A 20,093-nucleotide genomic window follows, 5' to 3' on the forward strand; every position below is an offset into this window, starting at 1 on the left:
GTAATCATCTCCAAGTGTTCACTGCTCACTTTGATTTTGTTTTTAAAACTAGCTGTGGAATGAATAGTGCTCCTGCAGAGGTTATTGCTGTCTTGTGGCCAAGCAGGAACACAGGAACTCAACTCTGCAGTTTCATTTGGCTTGAGCTAAGCTAACAGCCAACTGCAGTCAGAGGAGAATACACAGTGCTTGGATTCAAATAAGAATGGCATAAAATTACTGTTGTATTGAGAAAGTCACTAAAATTAATTAGTAGAATTGCATTATCATGTAATGGGATGAGCGTGAGAGGTAATGGGAAAGGAATCAGGATGAGCACACCTCTCTTCAAGCTGCTAATTCCACTGTTAAGTGAAAACTTCACCTTTTGCCTCAGACTGAAAGACTTCAGTCTTTTTAGCCAAAGTCATAGGTTCATGTGACTAAGCTCATCTTTGGATTAAGATACTGTCATGGTTTCACCCCAGCCAGCAACCAAGCACCACCTGGCACTACCAGGAAGGTAATCCAGGAGGCTCTAGGGAAGTCAAAGGGGCTGCAGCAAGCCTGTCAACAGAAGTTGCATTCTCATTGATGCATGTTTTTATGACTTTGAAACCCTCAGTGTTGTTAAAGTCACAGTTATCTTCCTAGGAAAAAGCTTCAATATCACAAACCAGCGTTCAAAGCTCTGAAGGGGAAACAGGATCACAGAACCAAGCCCATAGATCACACTGCCAATGATGTGGGGATTCCTCCATGCAGACACACGTGTCTGTTTCACACTTTGAACATTATCCTCAGTTTAAAGGTACCAGTTGTCAGTGTAGAAATTGCCCTTTATGTAACATACATGAATTCCTTCTGAGGCCAGTATTTATTCCTTCTGGGCACAGGGGTTGGAGAGAAAGCTCTCGCTTTCTTTGTGCCTCTCAACTTGGGGGGGTTGTGTGTTCATTAATTTTTCAAACTTAATGCACAGCTGGGTGGGAATAAACACCACCAGTACAAACTGAGTCCTGGAAGAGATGCTATCGTTGCAGTTAAACTGGAATCACTGCCCAGGAATGAGCTGAAGTTTTCAAGTGCAGTGCTCTCCTGTAGGCAGAATCCATAATCCTTGAGTTGGGCCTACAGAGTTAGATCCAAAAAACCACAGATGTGATGAATAGGCTAATTCTGCAAAGTTCCAACAAGCCCAGAATAGATCGATAAAAATGACACTTTTATAACTTAGAAAGGAAGTGTTAGCTTCTGTGCCCCTCACAATCTGTTTATGACTTAAAACCACCACCTACTGCCCTCAAACACTTAAGGATGGCCTCCTCCTGAAAGTCACAAAGGGAGCAGAAATAGGTAGGATCTCATCTCATTGCACTCCAGCCAGGTGGTATTAGCACTTGCCCAACAGTAGGAACCAGGGGACTGTCCAAACTGCTAGGCTCAAGGATAAACCTGGCATTGTATCACTGTCACTCAGTTTTTAACTCACACTTTGAATACAGGACTTGTTCATCACTTTAGACCGTGCCTGGTTCTGCTCCCTGCTCTTATGCATGTTGCACTTGAGGACAAAAATACACAATCATTCTGTACTACAATCATTTCCAAGTCGGCACAGTGGTCTAATGCAAAACTGCTGCACTGCCACACCTGTGGGCTGCTTGCGGTTCTAAGTCCCACTTCATTCCAGGAAGCAGATCCTGGCCCATCATCCATCAAGGTCAAATGGAGTGTGCTGTTTGTTTTCCAAAGGGCCGTGCAGTGGAAATAATTGGTATCAATGCCCTCTGCCTTCCCCCTCACAAACCCACCCACAGATGTTCTGGATTAGGAGAGCTGCTGCCTTCAGTATCATAACTTGTAAAACTGGATTCAGAGGTAAGATTTGTTACTGCACACATTAGTTCCTACCCAAAACTCGACAACTGAGCCAACACTGAGTTTTGTTACTCTGAAAATAAGAAATAAAGGTGAACTCAGGGAAAAATGATACATCTATGACACTCATGTTCATGTTTCTAGTGAACTTTGGGATCTGTGGTACTATTTACTGTTTGTGCCATGATGTTTATGCATTTACTATTTATTTGTTTCAACATGTAGAAGGCAAAATAAGACATACAGAATTTGCTCAAAAAGCACTGTAGACTTGCCTGGCAAGTTAATGTTGTAGGTGGATTATTTGAACAAAGGGTGCAGTAATTGATTCAATGCATAAAAACTGTTGATCTCCACTGGAAGGGAGAAACAACTGCTTTTAAGCAGTTTTCTTGTGCTGAACATCTTAATAACTGGTATAATGTGGTGTTGCATTCAGGAATGACTTTTTAAAGTCGGTGCAACAATACAGCCTTCTCGGAGCCAGCCAGTTACCCTGCTGGGGAAGCAGTTCTGCTACAACCAACCCTGCCACCTTCAGTTCCTACTCTGCTCCCCACACCAGGGTCTGACAGAGGCTCTCTATGAGCAGCAGAACGCTGGATTTCAAAGGTGTGAATTCCAGGAGTGAGATCTGGTATTGAGGTTGTGCATTGCCTTACAGTTATTCCCACAACCAACATGTCGGCAGCTTACCTTGCCAGCATCGGGACACCTGCAGTAAAGGTCCAAAGAGGTTTGGGCTCTGTTACTATTAGTATTTCACATTAATTCAGTGAAAACTAAATCCTATTCCCCAGACTACAAGAATTACTCCACCTTTCTCATTCAGGCAGTTCTAAGAGTCAGGTTATAAAAGACACAGAGCTTTTTTACTTTTACGGACTAAATATATTGACACCTTTTGTACAAATAAAAGCAAATTATAGCATTACATTAATTTAACAAATTCTAATACAAAAACCGCATATTTCATAAAATGCAATTTTTAAATCAAAGCTCTACAGAAACATACAACTCCCCTATAAAGATGTCCAGTCCGCTGAGCATTGTTTGCTCAAAATATGGTTATGAACTTAAATACACTCATAAGTGTATTACACTAAGTTATACATTTGGATAAACATGACTGAAATCAGAGATGAAGGAGATCTACTTACTACCAGCAGGGGCTGTACAGCTCAAGTGAGAAGCAGCCACCAGCTAAGCTCAACCCAGCCCACGGGGGCAGCTCTGCCTTGCTGAGGGCTGACCACATCTCTCAAACATGCAGCTGTCTGGCCAACACTTCAGCGTTACCATCAGTAACTGAAGAGAAAATAACTGTTGGCAGTAAGAAATGAAGTCACAAGCCACATCCAGATCACAGGCAGTGCCTTGTGTACATCACTTACAAACTAAAAACTTTCTTTAATAAAACTGATTTATCAAATGTTCAAAACAAATTTTTGCCTATTGTTCTACTTCACCAAGTCTACTCCTTTTGGGTTGTTAAATAGTATGAAATGACAGAATTAGCTGAATTAAAGGTATACAAAAATTATTATCTATCAAACATCCACTTTATACATAAACATTTCTGAAACAGATTTACAGTATACAGTTAGTTTATACAGCTTAAGCAACTGTTCCAACATCATTTCTGTCAAACTGAAAGCAGCCAAAAGGTCTAAGGTTTTGTGAAAAGGTTCTTGGTCAACATTCAAATCTTACCTTTCTCACCTCCCACTGCTCACACCCATGTCATCAGAATAACATTGCTGGGTTCATTTCACAACCATACATTATTCCATCTCACCGTATGCTGCCAAACCGGTTAATGTGCAAGAAAAGCTCATTAACTCCAGTGTGGTTTTAAATACAATGTATCTACATTTTTCCCCAGAATGCTTTCGCTTCCTGAGCTAGACATAAAATACCTTAAAACAGGTTTAGACGCAGATCTGAAACCCCATAAGCAAACGACATTAAAATGCATAGAGGGTGGAAAAAAACCCACACCGCTTTTGGTAGCTCACACTACTGGTCATTAGCGCTCTAAATGTATTTTATATGGATCTAATAATCTGTTGAATAAGGTGGTAAACGCACTACTTTAGTTGACTAAACTTATTATTGTGTATTGCTCTTGCCTTTATGACTTAACAGAATGTGTGTATTTTAAGGGCTACTAAACACTTTTTATAATCACCATTTTGCCATCGAGGTGACTGGATTTAGAAATGCTACAGTCTGCAACAAAAGCATGCAATTTTGGTGGGGTTTTGTTTAGCTTTTTAAAGATCAAATATGATTGTGTCTAATACTACTACTCTAAGTGAAAGAAAAACACCATATTAAAACTGGTATTTTGCAAGTACATTTCAATATTTTAAATAATTTTTATTTCCAAAAACGTTTGAGGTCACTTCTAATGACAAAGAATAAATCTAAAACAGAAAGTTGAATTTTGTTTGGATGAAAACAGGTTTTGGAGCTGTGAACTCTGTTTTTGGTTCTTAAGTTCCAAAACAATTTTTGAAAGAAAAATTAATTTTTGAATCAAACCATTAATTAACTTGCAGCAAAATCTCTATTATTAAATAAGCTTATACAGAAAATTACAACATGGTAAGCTTGGGTTTAAGGTGCTACTCCATTCGCCCTGGAGTCTTTTAAGGACTTTACCAAGTGGGCATCATGTCTGGGAACCAGACTCTACCAAGATGCTTTGAAACTTCCCAGTGAATCTGCTCTAAGCTGTATTTCTGATCAGGAATCAAAACTTCCTCCATTATAGAGAGCTGAGAGAGGCGACCGCCACACATCTTCACAAACTCAACAAAGGCACTGCAAGAGACTTCACATTCTCCGAGGCCCACGGCCGACAGGTACTTGCACCGCTCGGCGATGCAGATCAGCTCCTCGTCCAGCGGCCGTAATCCATTGGCACACACCACCAGTTCCACCAGCCGCGGGCACGTCATCCCAACGCGGCCCAGCACGTCCTTGCTGACCGACCTCCCGAAGTACAGGTGAGTGACAGGTATCTCGTAACGAAAGAACGGGTCAAACTCCTCCTCATACAAGAAAAAGTACATGACTAGATTCACTTTAGGAGAATGCCTGATGAAAGCGTCCCAGCTGCTCTTCTGAATCGTGTGGAACTGAGTCTGTCCGGGATTTTCACTGACAACATCAATGCGCAAGTGTTCTAACCGGACGTGTTTCTCAGAAGACAGAGCGAGCAGCAGCTCATCGCTCAGCAGGTGGTAGTTCAGCGCCAGCTCACGCAAGCCATGGCACTGGTCGGCCACACAAAGGATACCTGCGAGAGGAGAACATTATGCAAGGCGTTACACAGACAAAGGCACTGATGACTGAACAAGACACAGGAGGGAATTTGCTCGTGTGTGTCAGGAGGGTGCGATGGGCACCTGTTTCAAACGTGCAACCAAGACCTGAAATCAAAACCAAACCATACTGGACACACTTTCACAAGCAGCGTCTTGAGCCTTCTTTGTACCAACATGTAAGACAGACACACACAATGTGACTACTTCTGTTTTGCTGGGAATCATAAAGAACTGAACAAATACATAAACAGAAGTGTCAAATATATAAAGAGCATATTTTGACTGTTCTACCCTGATGTAAGACCATATATTCAACCTCATTTTTGTAAAAGGTCCTTAGTCATGATAAAAGTATTTTCTTAGCCAGCTCTGGAAGAACTGCTGACAGCTCTGTGGCTGACAAAGCATCTGTGAATGAAATTTGTCATCTGAAGAAAGCAAATGTAAAGCAAAAGTAAAGTGAATGCTAATTCACTAGAGAAGCTGCTGCTGTATTTGTTTTTTCTAGGAAAGTATAAATGCTTAAATTTGGAAAAGCTACAGCAAAAAAAAGAGGCAAAACACTAGAAATTTGGAGCAGTAATTTCTAGAACAGCAATTTTCAGATGACTCAATATGACCTGCTGCTCACAGAAGATAAAAACATTAAAAAGAGAATCCGGGTCAGTCTAAGGTTTCCACTCATACTATTTGTAGATACAAGCAATGGCATTATACTGCTAACAGTACTGAAAAAAATAAAAAAGCACTAAGAACAGCATACAGTCCTCTGCATTTCATGTGACCCAGAAAACTGCATGAAATGTAGGATACGGCCTTTCCATTAATAGAGGGGATGAGAACATAGCATTTAACATGGAACTGAAAACCCTGAGCTCAATACACTGTAGTTCTGAAGCAACAGGAAGAAATTCAGAAAACAGCAGTTATTTTAAAGTGCAGCTATTAAGCTTAAGATAATCCTATACTGAGCACAGAAACACTTCCTTAAAAAAAAAAAAAAAAATCACTGCAAGAACATTGCATGAATCAGAAGTGTTACTGTGATCACTCTCTAAGGAAGCTCAGACACGTTTCTTCAGAATACCTACGTCTGTTGAGATATAAAGTATTTTAGGCAGTTTCAAGATACATATACATTTTCTCATCTTGAAAAAGTTTGTTGTCCTGGCTGCCATCCTTCCACAATCTTTGTTAACTTCAGGGGTACATTATGGACCAGTGTAATGCAAAAAGGGAAGAGCTTGGGTTTGGCTTACTGTGATTTCTATGGGTCCAAAACTGGATATGCACAGTCTGTCAAGGCAATTATGCATCCTACATACAGAACTGACAATGAGTAGAGTGTAGACAGCTACGAGAGGGCCTGCCTGGAGCTCATGTACTTCACAGAACACCCCTAGGCACTGTCTACACCTTTCTGTCGCTGAGAGGTAAATGGCTCTGCTCTCTGACCTTACTGCACAGTTACATCAAAAAAATCCCTGACCCATGATGTCCCTGATGCAGGCACGCCTGACACCTATTCTGCTTCCCAACTCCCACTCCAAGAGAAGCAGCCCTCCTATCCCCATGCCACAGCAGAAACATCACCTTTACAGGAAGACTTTCCATTCCCTCTGTTCCAACAGTTACTATTTCAGAGCAGAAACAACAAAGAAGAACATCACTGCCTTTGTTTCTCCAGCTCAAATTCAAGCATGCCTCTTAATCTTTGCACAGTAACTTAGAGCAATTCACTGTTTGATATCAATCTTTTTCCTTCATTTCTGCAGTAGTGGAGTCTCTCTTGCTCTACTTTCATTACTCTTACCTGTTCTTCACTAAAGTTTCTTGAGAACTGACCTAGTAATGAACATTCCCCCCTCCTCCAATCTGAAGACATTTTAACTGCATCTGTAAGTAGTAATTAGTTTTGCAAGTCACAGTCCTTTTGGTTCAATGAAGTTTTTCCACATTTATAGCAGCCTGCTAATTATAATATTCCAATTACAAAAAAAAAAAAAAAAAATCCAGGCCACATTTTCCATCAAGAGTCTCATTTTTGCAGTCTGCCTGCTCCTGAAGCCAACTATCCACATACCAGCTTCTTTCTTTTGCTCCACTTGGTGGGTTGTCCCTCCCTGGACACCAAAGGTGTGCAGTTACTCCCTTCCCCAGCTGGGCAGGGGAGAGAGAATACAATCAAAAACTCGAGAGTGAAGATAAGGGCGACAGGGAGAGATCACTCACCAATTACCACCACTGGTAAAATGGACTCAATTTGGGGAAATCAGTTTATTATCAATTGAATCAGAGTAGGTAATGAGAAATAAAACTGAATCTTAACACACCTTCCTCTCACTCCTTTGTTCTTCTCAGGCTTAACTTCCTCATGATTTTCTCTACCTCCTTCCCTCCCAGCAGCATAGGGGAACAGGGAATGGGGGCTGTAGTCAGTTCTTCAGACACTGTCACTCCTTACTCCTAAGGGGGAGACCCCTCACACTTTCCCAGCTCTAGCATGGAGTCCCTCACATGGGAGCAGTCCTCCACAAACGTTTCCAGCGGGAGTCCTTCTCAGACTGCAGTTCTTCACAAACTGCTCCAGCGTGGGTCTTTTCCAGGGTGTGCAGTCCTTCAGGAATAGACTTCAGTGTTCCCCACACGGTCAATTCCTGCCATCAAACCTGCTCCAGGCATGGGCTTCTCTCTCAACATATGCTTCCAAGAGACTCTTCCAGCACAGGCTTCCCACAGGGTAACAGCCTCCCTCAGGCATCCACCTGTTCCAACATGAGGTCCTCCACAGGCTGCAGCGGCACAGCTGCCTCACCATGGTCTGCACCACGGGCTGCAGGGGAATCTCAGTTCTGACACGTGCATCAGCTCCTGTCCCTCCTTCTTCACTGACCTTGGTGTCTGCAGAGTTGTTTCTCTCATGTATTCTCACTCCTATCTCCAGCTGCAATTTCTTTCCTGCAATACCTTTTCCCCCTTCTTAAACAGGTTATCCCAGAGGCGCTACCATTGTCACTGATGGGCTTGGCCTTGGCTCTGTTGGACATGGGGAAGCTTCTGGCAATTTTTACAGAAGCCACTCCGGTAGCCCCCACACTGCCTCACAAAACAGTGCCATGCAAACCCACTGCATCCACTTTTTCTACATCTAAAGGCACACCCATAGCTGAATTAAGCAATTAAACTCTCCTACTATTTGCTTAGCACTCCCTGGTTTTGTTAGTAATGCATCTTAGCCCAATCTATTCATCTTCCAGGAAGGAAAATATTAGTTGCGCTCCATAAACAAGCACAACCATTTCTTACCCATTGTTCCTTCAATTTACAACCATGCAAGATACATCAATGAGAACACACCCATCTCTCCTCCCAAATTACCAAGGGTATGATGTTCCAATGAAGCCTTCTAGCAAGGATTGTCCACAAACCAGCAAAGTCTGCTAGAGCTGACAGGTTACTCTTTGATCCGAGTCCAAGGAAATGACTCTCTCTGCCTAGCTACAAATTACTGCTGAAGCCTCCTCTTGACACATTACAGCTCTTGCACTTCTCAGACACAAGGATTTTCAAAAATCAATTTTAAGTTGGAAAAGCCAGTCCCTCAAGCCAATTTAAACAATCTCCATCTATGATTAGAAAGCTTTGGAGGAGGCAATACTGCAGTTAACTCTATGAACACTTCGCTGGACCAGGCTGCTGCAAAACATCAGTACTGCATTTCCAAGACTTCTTCATACAAAACCAAACACAAGGTTTTGTCTGAGAGCTACAATTGTAAAAGGTATTAAATTTGTTCTGTTTGTTATCACTACAATAACATCCTCTGCAAGAGAACTGCTTTCCCCTTTCAGGAATCCTGCTGGTGAATTTGAAAGATAATAAATCTAGCATTTACAGCTGAAATATATTTGCATGGAGAAAGTTATGGTGTTATGTTTCTGTAATTTCTATTCATCCTCAGAAGAGGAATCATACTAAGTTACCAGCATTTCATTTACAATTCCTCTTCCATTTCTCAGTGGAAAACTCTAAGTGTTAAGATGATGGGGTGTGAATAAATCTTAAACTGCTGCGCATCGTGGAAGTCTACCACAAATGTTAGTTCTGTGAACTTCAACAATATTGAGTGATTTCATTCTGGTATGAGCTGGCTTCATGGTTACAGACACACTTAAGAGTGTTAGAGAAGTACATTTGGTGACAGTAGAAGTTTTGCACAGCTCAGTCTCATCTCTCCTTTGTGATGCTGTCTGCAGTTATTCTCCAGAAATTACTTTATTTCAGAATGACTAAACCAGCATCTTCCTAACCTAAGGCATGGCAACAGTCAAAACCCACACATAACAAAGTATGGAAAAGAAACTCCTATTCCAAAAAAGCTTAATTGCATTGGAATACTTTGTCTTTGCACAAATAATGCACAATCAATTTGATATATTCTCATTAAGTTCCACATGTAGTTAACTATTTGCCTATTTACAACACACATGCACTATTTTATTATTATCCCAGTAGTCACTGTGAAGTGGTAGGATAGATGGATTGGCCACCAGCTGAAAGTACTTTATTCACAGACAGTTGCTGGTAATCATCCCTCCCTCTTAACTCCAACCCTATTTTTTCAGAGAAACTGGTTTCAGGCAGAATTTAATGCACACATTAAAAAATCCCAACCAACCAACAAATCCCAAACAAGCTAACTCCTGTTAGTAGCTCACCAGCTGGAGAAACATGAGGACAACTGCTCATTTTCAACAGTTTGAGAGTGTCGCTGTTGTTAGCCACCAGAACCTTGAGAGATGGATCATCTACTGGTGTGTCATCAATCTTCAGTGAAGAGAGGGATTTAGAGTTCACAAACACCACTGTCAGTGCAGAAATAAAGTGAGACTGAAAAAAAAAATATTTAAAATGAAAGAGTAGTATCTGAAGTAAAAACCTCACTGGTTTTACACTGTACACAGCAGCCCTAGTTTTTACTTCTTGACAGAATTCATTGAAAAAGCATTCTTTTGGTATTGCATAATTAAAAAATAATACTAAAACTGACATTTTTTAGTAGAGGAAGTGTAATGATTTTTTGCTATTCATTTATGAATTGGGCAAATCAGAATATATAACATTAGATGTTAATCAAGAACCTGACCTTGGAAAATCCACTTCACAAATTTAAATCTACAGAAAGAACACAAGCAAAAGGCCTAAAAGCCCTAATTTTGAGGATTTTTTTTTTCCATGTCCTTTGAGCAGATGAGGCAAGTCGCACTCTAAAAGAAGAATCTTCTAGAAGAGGAATTCCCACATGGCAAGTTGTGCTGCACTGGTGAAATGCAAACAATCCCGAGTGTTTGTATCCAAAGCCAAATGGCTCCTGCCTGCCTATCACCCATACTTGAGCATTCAGGATTTGGATGGATTTCTAGGAAAGCTAACTGGAGTGGTCCAAACAGAGCCAAGGAGCAGGAAGTCAATTACTTACTGAATAAGCAGTGTAGATAAGTGCTCAGCATTTTTGCATAACCTCTGAAACTTATCATTAAAGACAGAGCCCTAGGAACCTGAATTTGAGAAACACAGACTAAGGAGCAGATACAGCAGTGACTGCAGAAACCACTGGTAGTATTAAGTGAACCAACTGGTTCATCTTCATGATTTCTTACTGACTGACCAAATAGAAGACTTGAAAAAAAGTATTTTCTTCATGTGCTACATTAAGTATCTTAAAAAAATTGTCGTGTTACTTGGATTTCAAGCATGTTTCACTCTGAGCCACAGGCACAAATACTGAATACAGTTATGTAAGAGAAGGCCTGGCAACAATATTTGTTCACTCTTAGGTGATATATTTGTGATTTTTGATAAAACTGTCACACAATTAGATTTAGAACAGGACTTAACTGCTTTCACATTTACACACACTTTCAAAGTCAGTTCATGCAAATGGAAACAAGAAGTTCAACTCAGAACCTTTATGTACTTAGGCTTTAGGGACCACTCCAAGTATCCTTACAGTATGCTGCTTATATATATGTACAGAAGAAAAGATGCTTTAATATTATTTCAACTCTGTATTATGAGAGTTAGTACTGTGGTTTTATTCTCTGTATTTAGAAAAAGAAGGCTGTTAAACAGAAAGGCAAAGAAAGTTAACCACACTTATAAAAAAGGTAACTTGAACTTTCCAGTTTGAAGAGCTAATGGGAAACAGGCAATATCCCAACATGTTAAAGCTGGTCTTTTCAGTATTGCCACATCCGTAGTCTGTACTGTATGATTCTTTAAAAGATTCTACTGACCTAGAATGTACTTTGTGAAAAGACAGGCAACACAACTCTAAATACGAGTTACAGATATCTGCCACATGTCAGGCCACTTGACAACAAAAAAGCACCGATGAAGATAATGCCAAGTAGTTCAGACTTCCTATACATTCTGATAAAAAATCACCACTCTCAAAAAAAGCCCAAAACCACAGTAAAGTACGAACAATTTTCCAAATTAATTCATCTTTGTCTGCTTTTCATCTAATGGACCTGTCACTAACAGCTTCCCACAAGAATTCAGTCATGGCCAAATTCAATACTTTAGTTTCACTACTTGTGCCTTATGCAAGTGACAAAACTATTGAGATTGTAAACACCAAAAGGCAAATTATCCTTAGAGCTAATTTTGGCTTACTTTGAATCTATTTTTTTAAAGGCCAAATGTGAACTTATTGAGAACAAAAAAAGGAAGCCTGTGCTTTGTAAGCCTTGAAGCTGAATAAGAACATAGCATGAACAATTACAAGTAATTACTCAGCAAGCTGGACATGACCTTAATATATCCCTCCAGTGAAAACTAAGAGAGTTAAAGCAGCATTCAGATTAATAAAGAAAACAATAAGAAAGAGCTGAAAGCACAAAGTATTTTTAACACACAGTGGATTGTTTTCACTACATTCAGGTTTTCTTATCATCACACCTCAAAAAACATCAAAAAAGGAAAAAAATCAGAGCAAAACTAGTTAAATATCTGAAAAGCCCCTTTGAAAACTATGGATTAAAATTATATATTCAAGAGAGCTACATGATGTGGCAGTGACCACTGCAAGGATAATTACTGATAACCCATCTGTAGCTAACTTTACCTGAAGCCTACTTCCTTTCCCGAGGCTGTCTCTAGCTCCTCCTTGTCCTTACTGCCATCACATCACTGAGATCTAGCTAACAGTCTATTCATATCTGGCCCTTCACAACCATTTCCCTGCTCCTTAGCAATAGCACACTTCCACCTCACTAGCAGGAATGCTTCTCTAGAAGCACATGCAAGAGATTTGTTGTCTTCCAGATTAAATGCCTTCTAACAATATCTGATTTTTGGTAATCATGCAAGGTAAAAATCTTGACTGAAAATTTCAGAACTACAGTGCACTTCACCAAGGACGCCGATGCTTGACTGCATGACATGAAACCCTGCAAATCGTGATCCTATTTCTTTCTGAAGAGATCGTGTAAGCCCTATGGCAAGTCCACATGGGTAAAACTCTACCACTCATTTAACTGTAATTGTCTCCTAAACAAACCCCACAATACAATCACACAGACCTGAACTGCCCAAGCTCTTCATTTGCACCATGCAGCTCAGCACTATGTTGAGGTCAACAGACAGAAGATTTGAAAGAACAAGGTCAGGCCTACGTTCTCACATGATTCAGAGACTGAATGGAACTTTATATATCCATCATTGTGCATATCAGCTCCTCCCTTTATTAGAGACCAGACCACTAAAACTCTTCTTTAACCAAGATTCATATTCCTACAACATATTCCTACACCAAACACCGCAATACTTTGCAATAGAAAATAAACATAATAAAATACCTTTGGTAAATCCATGAAGCTTGGCCGGGCAGTTGAAATTAGCCCAAGTGTTTTCAGAGAGCAATTCACAAGCTGTGATAAAATATCACAAGCTGCTTCTGCAGATTCCTTGCTACTGTCCACCTTAAAACAAAATGAATTTCGTGTTCAGAAAGCACTGCAAATACACTCTTTAACTTTTTTTTTCACTTTACCTTCTGAAATGCAATATCGAAAAAAACCCTCATCGTGAATCAAATCATCAATGTTATTCTTTATTCCGCCAAAAAGTATGAACCAAAAATCCAAGACTATTTGCCACAAATTTACTACTCTTCTAAACACTTTGGTAAAATATAGCATGGTGAGGGGCCAGCTAAACAGTTTGTTCCAAGATACTCATTCCGCATCAAATAACAAGCAAGTGAAGGGTCCAGAACCTGTTCAAATTCCTCTTTACATTCCTCCTTACCAAAATCCAAGAATTTTATAAATCCTTTACTATGTGCAAAAGCCACTTCTTTTTACAGTGGCTCAGTTCATAAAATTGAGCTGCTGGAGAGTTAAGTGCATTATCCTATGAACCTGTATGACTGGCCCTTCACTGTTAAAACCACAAAAGATACAATGGACACTCAAAAAAACCCAAACCAAACAAACCAACACAAACCCAAAAACTTTCATTAGTCAGGCTGCTACCTGACCAAATCATTTAGTGTGTCTCCACTGGTCTTCCCCTGACACTCATATGTGCTTTCTGAGTAACTCCTTATGTACAGCAGCAATGACAGCTTTGCAAACCTACAGAAGAACAGCATAAAGCCTGATCACAGGATCAAGTTTAACTCCACCAAAAGCTTTGGCAGCAAGAGATTAAGCCCAATGAACGTTCTTTTTCTCCTCAAACGCAAGCTGAAAAACCTTGATTTTCAACAATCTCATCCTTCTCTGCTTACAATAAACACCCCTCTTGTTTTCAGCCTTTACAGAGGAACAGCTGAGTGTTACACCCACTTCCTTGTGTATTCTGCAGCACTGAGGACAACTGAAGCAACACAGGAAAGAAATGATGGATCACCTTACAAGCAAAAGGCACCCAAAATTTATTGGGTGTAAAGCAACACAGACAGGAGATAAGACACTGGAGGTCACTCCACTATAGCCCTAGGTTTTCTTTATTTGGATGCTGATAAACACCCTGCAAACCTTGTGGTGACAGTCTGTATCTGCTATTGCAAGCAAGCAGTAGCAATATATATGATCAGGCAGAGGTGACTCAGCTACTCACATGCTGATGATTCCAGCATTAGAACTGCCTGATCTCAGAAACAAGCATGCTGAACTTGCTGCAGAACACATTTCCTTTCCAAATTTCTCACACGGCTGATGCATATGCAGCCATGAGATTCACAACATCCTTCCAAAACACACTGGTATGTAACCCCACATTAAAGGTTTTCATCTGCTGAAAATAATTCCACAGTGTGAACAAAACCAATTCTCATCAAATGGTATTTCTCAGCCAGGCACAATCAGTACATGCACCATCCTATGCAAATCCCACGTACTTTTTCACTTGAAACACAGTTGTACTGAGTACAGACAACCCAATACAATTTAATATTAAAACTGCTAGTTGATGACGAGTAGAACTGAAGCCACTCTCTGTGCATTAGATGTTTTCTAACCATCAATATAAGAGCCAAGTACCTACAGGATGTGAAATGGGGAAATGCTCAACTTATGCATCCTGACTGAACTTAATTCTGAGGCAGTAACCCACACATGTAGTTGTATCAGAACTATTTCTGTCCACTTCATGAAGCAAAATTTTAAGCAACTAAACCGCTACAAAAAAACCTCAAAAAACCCAAACCCAACAAAAAAACTCACAAAAATAGCCCCATAACAAAAAAAAATCAAAAACAAACCAATAAAGGACCCACAAAAACAGACAACTCCAAACAAACCACACCAACAACCAAAAAAATTCCCATCTAACAGAAATAAGACAATGAAAAAGTACGTTCAGTACTATTATTCCAAGTTTTGGTCCTGAAAATATACCCAAACAAATTAATTGGGAAGTAACCTCCATGTCTAAGTGTCCATTTAGAGAATACATTTCCTCGTATAGTAAGCCTGAAAACAAGGCCACTTACCACACTGACAGCTGCCCTATTCCTTTTCGAATAAAAGTTATTTTTACAAAGCCTACAAAATACACTACCTTGAAGCTAACATACTGCAGGTGGTTGGAATGCCTCTTGATTATTTGCTTGATTAGTTCGGGGTGTGTAGTCCTCAGGTTCGATGTGGCTGGCTGATTCAGTTCAAACTCAAAGCACCTCCAGAGATCAGGCATATGAAACACCTGGTTCCAGCTCCTGCAGACCTGGGATGCATGAGCACGATCCAGAAGTGGCAAGTACTGGAACACCTGCAGGATAATGTCTTGGAGCAGGTTTGCCCAGTCAGGACTCTGCACAACTGTGGTTTTCTTTTCTACAACCTTGTGTCTCTTGGATTCCTTCTCAGTTGTGTCTTCAGATGAACTGCTGTTGGCCTCATTAGTTTTCCTTCCTCGTTTCATCCTACAGAATTTAAAAAAAAATCTATTTATTTTGTAAATGTAAAAGAGCTGAGAACAATATTAATAGAAAACTGCGGAGGTTGAAAAAGGGCATTTTATGCAACAAAACCTTGGCAAGTTTTTTTTTCCTGCCATATATAAAGGAAAAAAAAACCCCAAGTAACAAACCAAAGTGGCAGTCCAGAAATAACACTATCATCTAAACTGATATCTTTAATATTACTTCTTTAATCATTAACAGTGCCAACCCATTTATAACTGTCACTCTCCTTTCAGTGTTTCATTTGTGTGTTTTGAGAACACTTTGAACCTAATTTGTTTTACTGTGTTGTTGATTATTACTTTACTGTTCTACTAATGGAAGGACAATCTTCGAAACAATTCTTTGAACACCAACATAAATACTGCTGCCCCAGTCCTATTTATTAGGTACAACACTTGGAACTGTGGAGATAAAAATCAGGCAAGGAAGTAAATAATTACTGTATGCATGCTTGCAGGCACTGCGTATTGCAGATGTTGTATCAGACCAAATAATTTTTTTCTCAGAGAGGAAGAGTATTTTCTTTTTTAATTAATTTATCTAAAATACATTACTTTAATAGGCCTCTCTTTTAAATCAGGATCCTTGAAAATATATTTCATCAAGTCCACTGGCATGCTTTTATTTTTCAAACTAACTAGTAAATAGGGATTACAGATTTCCAGCAACAGCCTGGAAGTTTTCCACTTTTCCACAAGAAAAAAATTTAGAGAAGGGCCAGAAGAATTTCTTCAAAATTGTATTAAATTCAGCAAGCCTCATGCAACGGTTTGTAGCATATGCTTTTCCCCTAATGACATCACTTAAACAACTTCTACCTTATATTACATTATCAGAGAGAAAAAACATTTACTACTTCATGTATCTGAAATAAATCTAGGGCTCACTGGGTTTTAATCCAGACGTATTCTTTTGTACATGCCATCTTGCAACTGAACTTGGCATCTCACCATTTATTTTTAAAAGCCTCAGTGTGATGCATGTCCTAAAGGGCTCTGCTACCCCATACTCGACTACAATGTGCTCAATTCCAGCCTCTGAGGAGCTGAGAGAATCCAGGGGCGGGGTGAGCCTGACACATAAAGCATCCCCAGCCTCCCTGATTTCTAGAAGATAAATAAGGACTTCATACACAGCAGAGTCATCCTGGACTGACATTCAAGTACAATTACATGTCTAGGATTATCATATGCCCAGTCCTTCGGGGATCTGAAAAGTTTCCTTGCTCTGTACTGCAACTAAGTTTGGAAATATTTCTTAAAACAAAATGCCAGCTAAAAATTATACTGTTCATAATCCAGTACATCACAGATTTTCTCAAAACCAGCACCTCCCTATCTTTAAAAGGCTTTAATCCTAGCTACTCATATGTCAGAAGTAAGCTATCACTTATGGTCTAAAGCCACTGGAGACAAACCTGAACACCCGGTCATGAAAGACTGATGAAGAAAATTTGTCTCGACTTTTCTTTTTTTTCCAACTCCTATTTTTACTCCCAGCACACTTGGAGGCAAGCAGAGGAAGAAAACAGTACTGGGCAAAATTCTCTACTTGCTTCCTGAGAACTGTTTTCCATGATTCAGTTCCCCTCTATGGGACTATGCAGAACACAATTCCTGTGCTGGAACAAGCTTTCTGCCAGAGACAGAATTCTGTTGCTGAGCCACTTCACCAGTGAAGAAAAGCAAGAGAACTGAACAGTGACTCAGAACCATCTGCAACTAACAAAAATATAAAGGAATTGGATTTTGCAACCGTGAAAACTGAATTCAACTTAAAATTAATCAAGAATTAAATGCCAAATCCACTGCAAGCCTGTCATGTTTCTGTGAGAGGTAATAACTCAGCATAGGACAAGAACAATATTTATAATAAGCTAGTCTGAAATGCAACTTTAGTTTAAACTTTAGGCTAAACAGATATTCCAAACAACTAGGTTACAACAAGCATTCACCACAGACAAGCTATTAACTTGCCACATTCAGGCTTGCCTGTCTGATGTCCATGTCTTTCCAAAGCCATCTGTAAAAAGCTACACAAGGTACTGTTAGACTGGGCTCTCTAAGTCTTCCTTTACAGAGATCCTGTCTCATCCTTTTGCTAGCAAGGCAGCAAATCTACATAAATCTTCCAGATTGGTAGGCTACTTTTATCACTGCATGGATGTAGGGTTTGGGGTTTTTTTCTCCTCTTCCTTGTCTCCTCTTCAGAGAAGACCATGAAGGAGCTGCCACTGACAAAACTGTATTCATTTTTCTTCTGGAAAAAAGGCCTCCGGGATGTGCTGCTAGGAGTGGACCAGGTCATCGAGAGCTCTCAATATGATACACCTCTGAGCTGACTGGGAGGAGCTGCAAGTAGTTATTATATGCTGGTTACAGACCAAAACCCGCTCAAGGAAGCTGTGGGATACTGTCCCACATTTTTATAGACAGGCATCTTAAAAAAGGAGACAACACAGCCGTCACTAGAGGTATACTGATGATGATTTCTTCTTCCAAGAAAATAATTTACATGTTCTAAATGCCATTACTTAAAGCAAGGGATAGGGAAAACCCACACCTTTCCAGAGAACTTTTTCTTGTTACTGACATATTTTAATTAAAAGAAGATTAAGTATAACCTTTCAAAAATATTTCCTTGGCAAACTTTTTCCAAACAGGAAAAAAGTGCCTAAGCTCAAGACTAAAAAATATTATTTTAGGAACTGCATAAATGTTTCAGTCATCTGATTTTTAATCAATTCGTTAATCTAACTTTTGGTTTATCATTTCAGAACTTAAAATATCAGAATAGGTTTTTTTTAAATGTAACTGCTTTCAACCTCTTTATGTGCCAACAATAAAACAAATACAAAATTTAAAGAATGTATATTTGCGTGCAAAAGTTTACAGAGCCATCTGAAAATATATTTATTTTTAAAAGGCTAGTTAAGAGAGCAAATTTTTCTGGATATTCAACATAAGAACAGGCAAACGCAATTAGAAGTTCAGTTCACTTCGCTTTATGTATACAGTAATTTAAAGATCTGACCATCTGAAATCCAAGGCAAACTTTTCAACAAGGAAGACATGGACGCAAAATTCCATGCTAGCAAATTACTGTATGAGTAAAACTTATTTTTCAAGGGATGATTGCTTATCACTTCTTAGGAACACACTAACCATCGATCTCGCTTTTAACTCTCTCTGGTACGCTCAGGACACACACGTATCATTGTTTTTCAAACTGCTGCTGTAACCAATTTTGCTTTAGAAGCTAAGATCTTGGCAGAAAGAGGAAAAAAAAAAAACCAAAAAAACAAACCAACGAAAATACCCAATTCTACTGGAGCAGAGAGATGAGTGAAAGCCGGGTGCCTGACTCTGTAAGATTTTCCAAGTAAATTTCTCCACCTATTAATAAGGACTTGTTTCTGAACTCCGCACCTGGGCGCAACCCACGCTATCTTGTTTGCAATAGTCATGTCCAACCCTAATCACACAGTTCAGTCACCGAGCAGGAGGAGGAGGAGCAAAGCACGTGCTTAACATTGTTTTTATTGCCGAGTAAGGTGCAGCCAGAACACAACGGCAGTTAAAAAAAAAAAAAACAACGAAAAAAAACAAAACCAAAAAAAACCAAACCCACAGCCAAAACCAAACAAAACAAACTGTGCAGAGCTGTTTGCACCCGACTGATAACGCTCTCCCAGGAGCCTGACCAACCGAGCTCACTGTGGCTCACCCCGCACAAAGGCTGTTTTTCTAGGAACACCAGGAATGCGCTAAAGGGGAGCACGGACTGACAGAGGGGGCGACCCGGACACGAGCCCAACCCCTCCGTGCCGCAAGCAAGCTGTTCCGCTGGACGCAGCCAGGGTTTCACGATTTATTACGGCTATCACAGGAATGCTGCAAAGCAGCGACCCCCAAAAAACGACGGACTAGGATTTAAGGATCGCTCGCTACTCCCGGAGAACGTTCCCCTCAGGGTCGGCTCCTTCCGGCCCAGCCTCGGGCCGGGGCGCGGGGCTCCGACAGCCCGGCAGGCCCCGAGCTCCGCCGTCCCCGCCGCTCGGAGCCCGCTCCTGGGGCCTGGCACCCTGCGGATGGTCCCGCTGCGCCGCCGCCCGCCCATCACCTGGCGGCTCCCTGCTGCGCTTCGCATTAACCGGGGCTCGGGCCTCGCTGGCGCCTCCGCTCCGGCCACATCAGCTCTCTCCACCAAAGCCGACCCCAGCGCCGCCTCCTCTGTCCGGTCCGTCCCGTCCCGCCCGCGTCGCTACTTCGCTCCTTCCCTTCCTCGCTCTCTGTTTACTTCCAGCGGCGGAAACGACGCGGACCAGCCAAAATGGCGGCTGGAGGGGAGGTGGCGGCTCCGCCCTCCCCTCAGCGCACCCCGCCCGCGGCGCCGCGGAGCGAGGGGCGGCGGCGGCGGCT

The 20,093-nt window shown here is 40.8% G+C and overlaps 1 protein-coding gene across 1 annotated transcript; it reads right to left on the reverse strand.

Moving 5' to 3' along the window:
- Positions 1-4,217: 4,217 nt before the first annotated feature.
- Positions 4,218-19,856, reverse strand: FBXL3 (F-box and leucine rich repeat protein 3). Its single transcript, XM_014870976.2, has 5 exons — positions 19,795-19,856; positions 15,267-15,630; positions 13,058-13,180; positions 9,914-10,085; positions 4,218-5,167 (listed from the first exon to the last, which is right to left on the reverse strand). The coding sequence occupies exons 2-5, from the start codon at positions 15,627-15,629 to the stop codon at positions 4,524-4,526; spliced, it is 1,302 nt and encodes a 433-aa protein (XP_014726462.1). The 5' UTR covers position 15,630; positions 19,795-19,856; the 3' UTR covers positions 4,218-4,523.
- Between the last annotated feature and the right edge of the window lie 237 nt (positions 19,857-20,093).

Source organism: Sturnus vulgaris, chromosome 2 (genome assembly GCF_052056855.1).
Source record: "Sturnus vulgaris isolate bStuVul1 chromosome 2, bStuVul1.hap1, whole genome shotgun sequence".
Lineage (NCBI taxonomy): Eukaryota > Metazoa > Chordata > Aves > Passeriformes > Sturnidae > Sturnus > Sturnus vulgaris.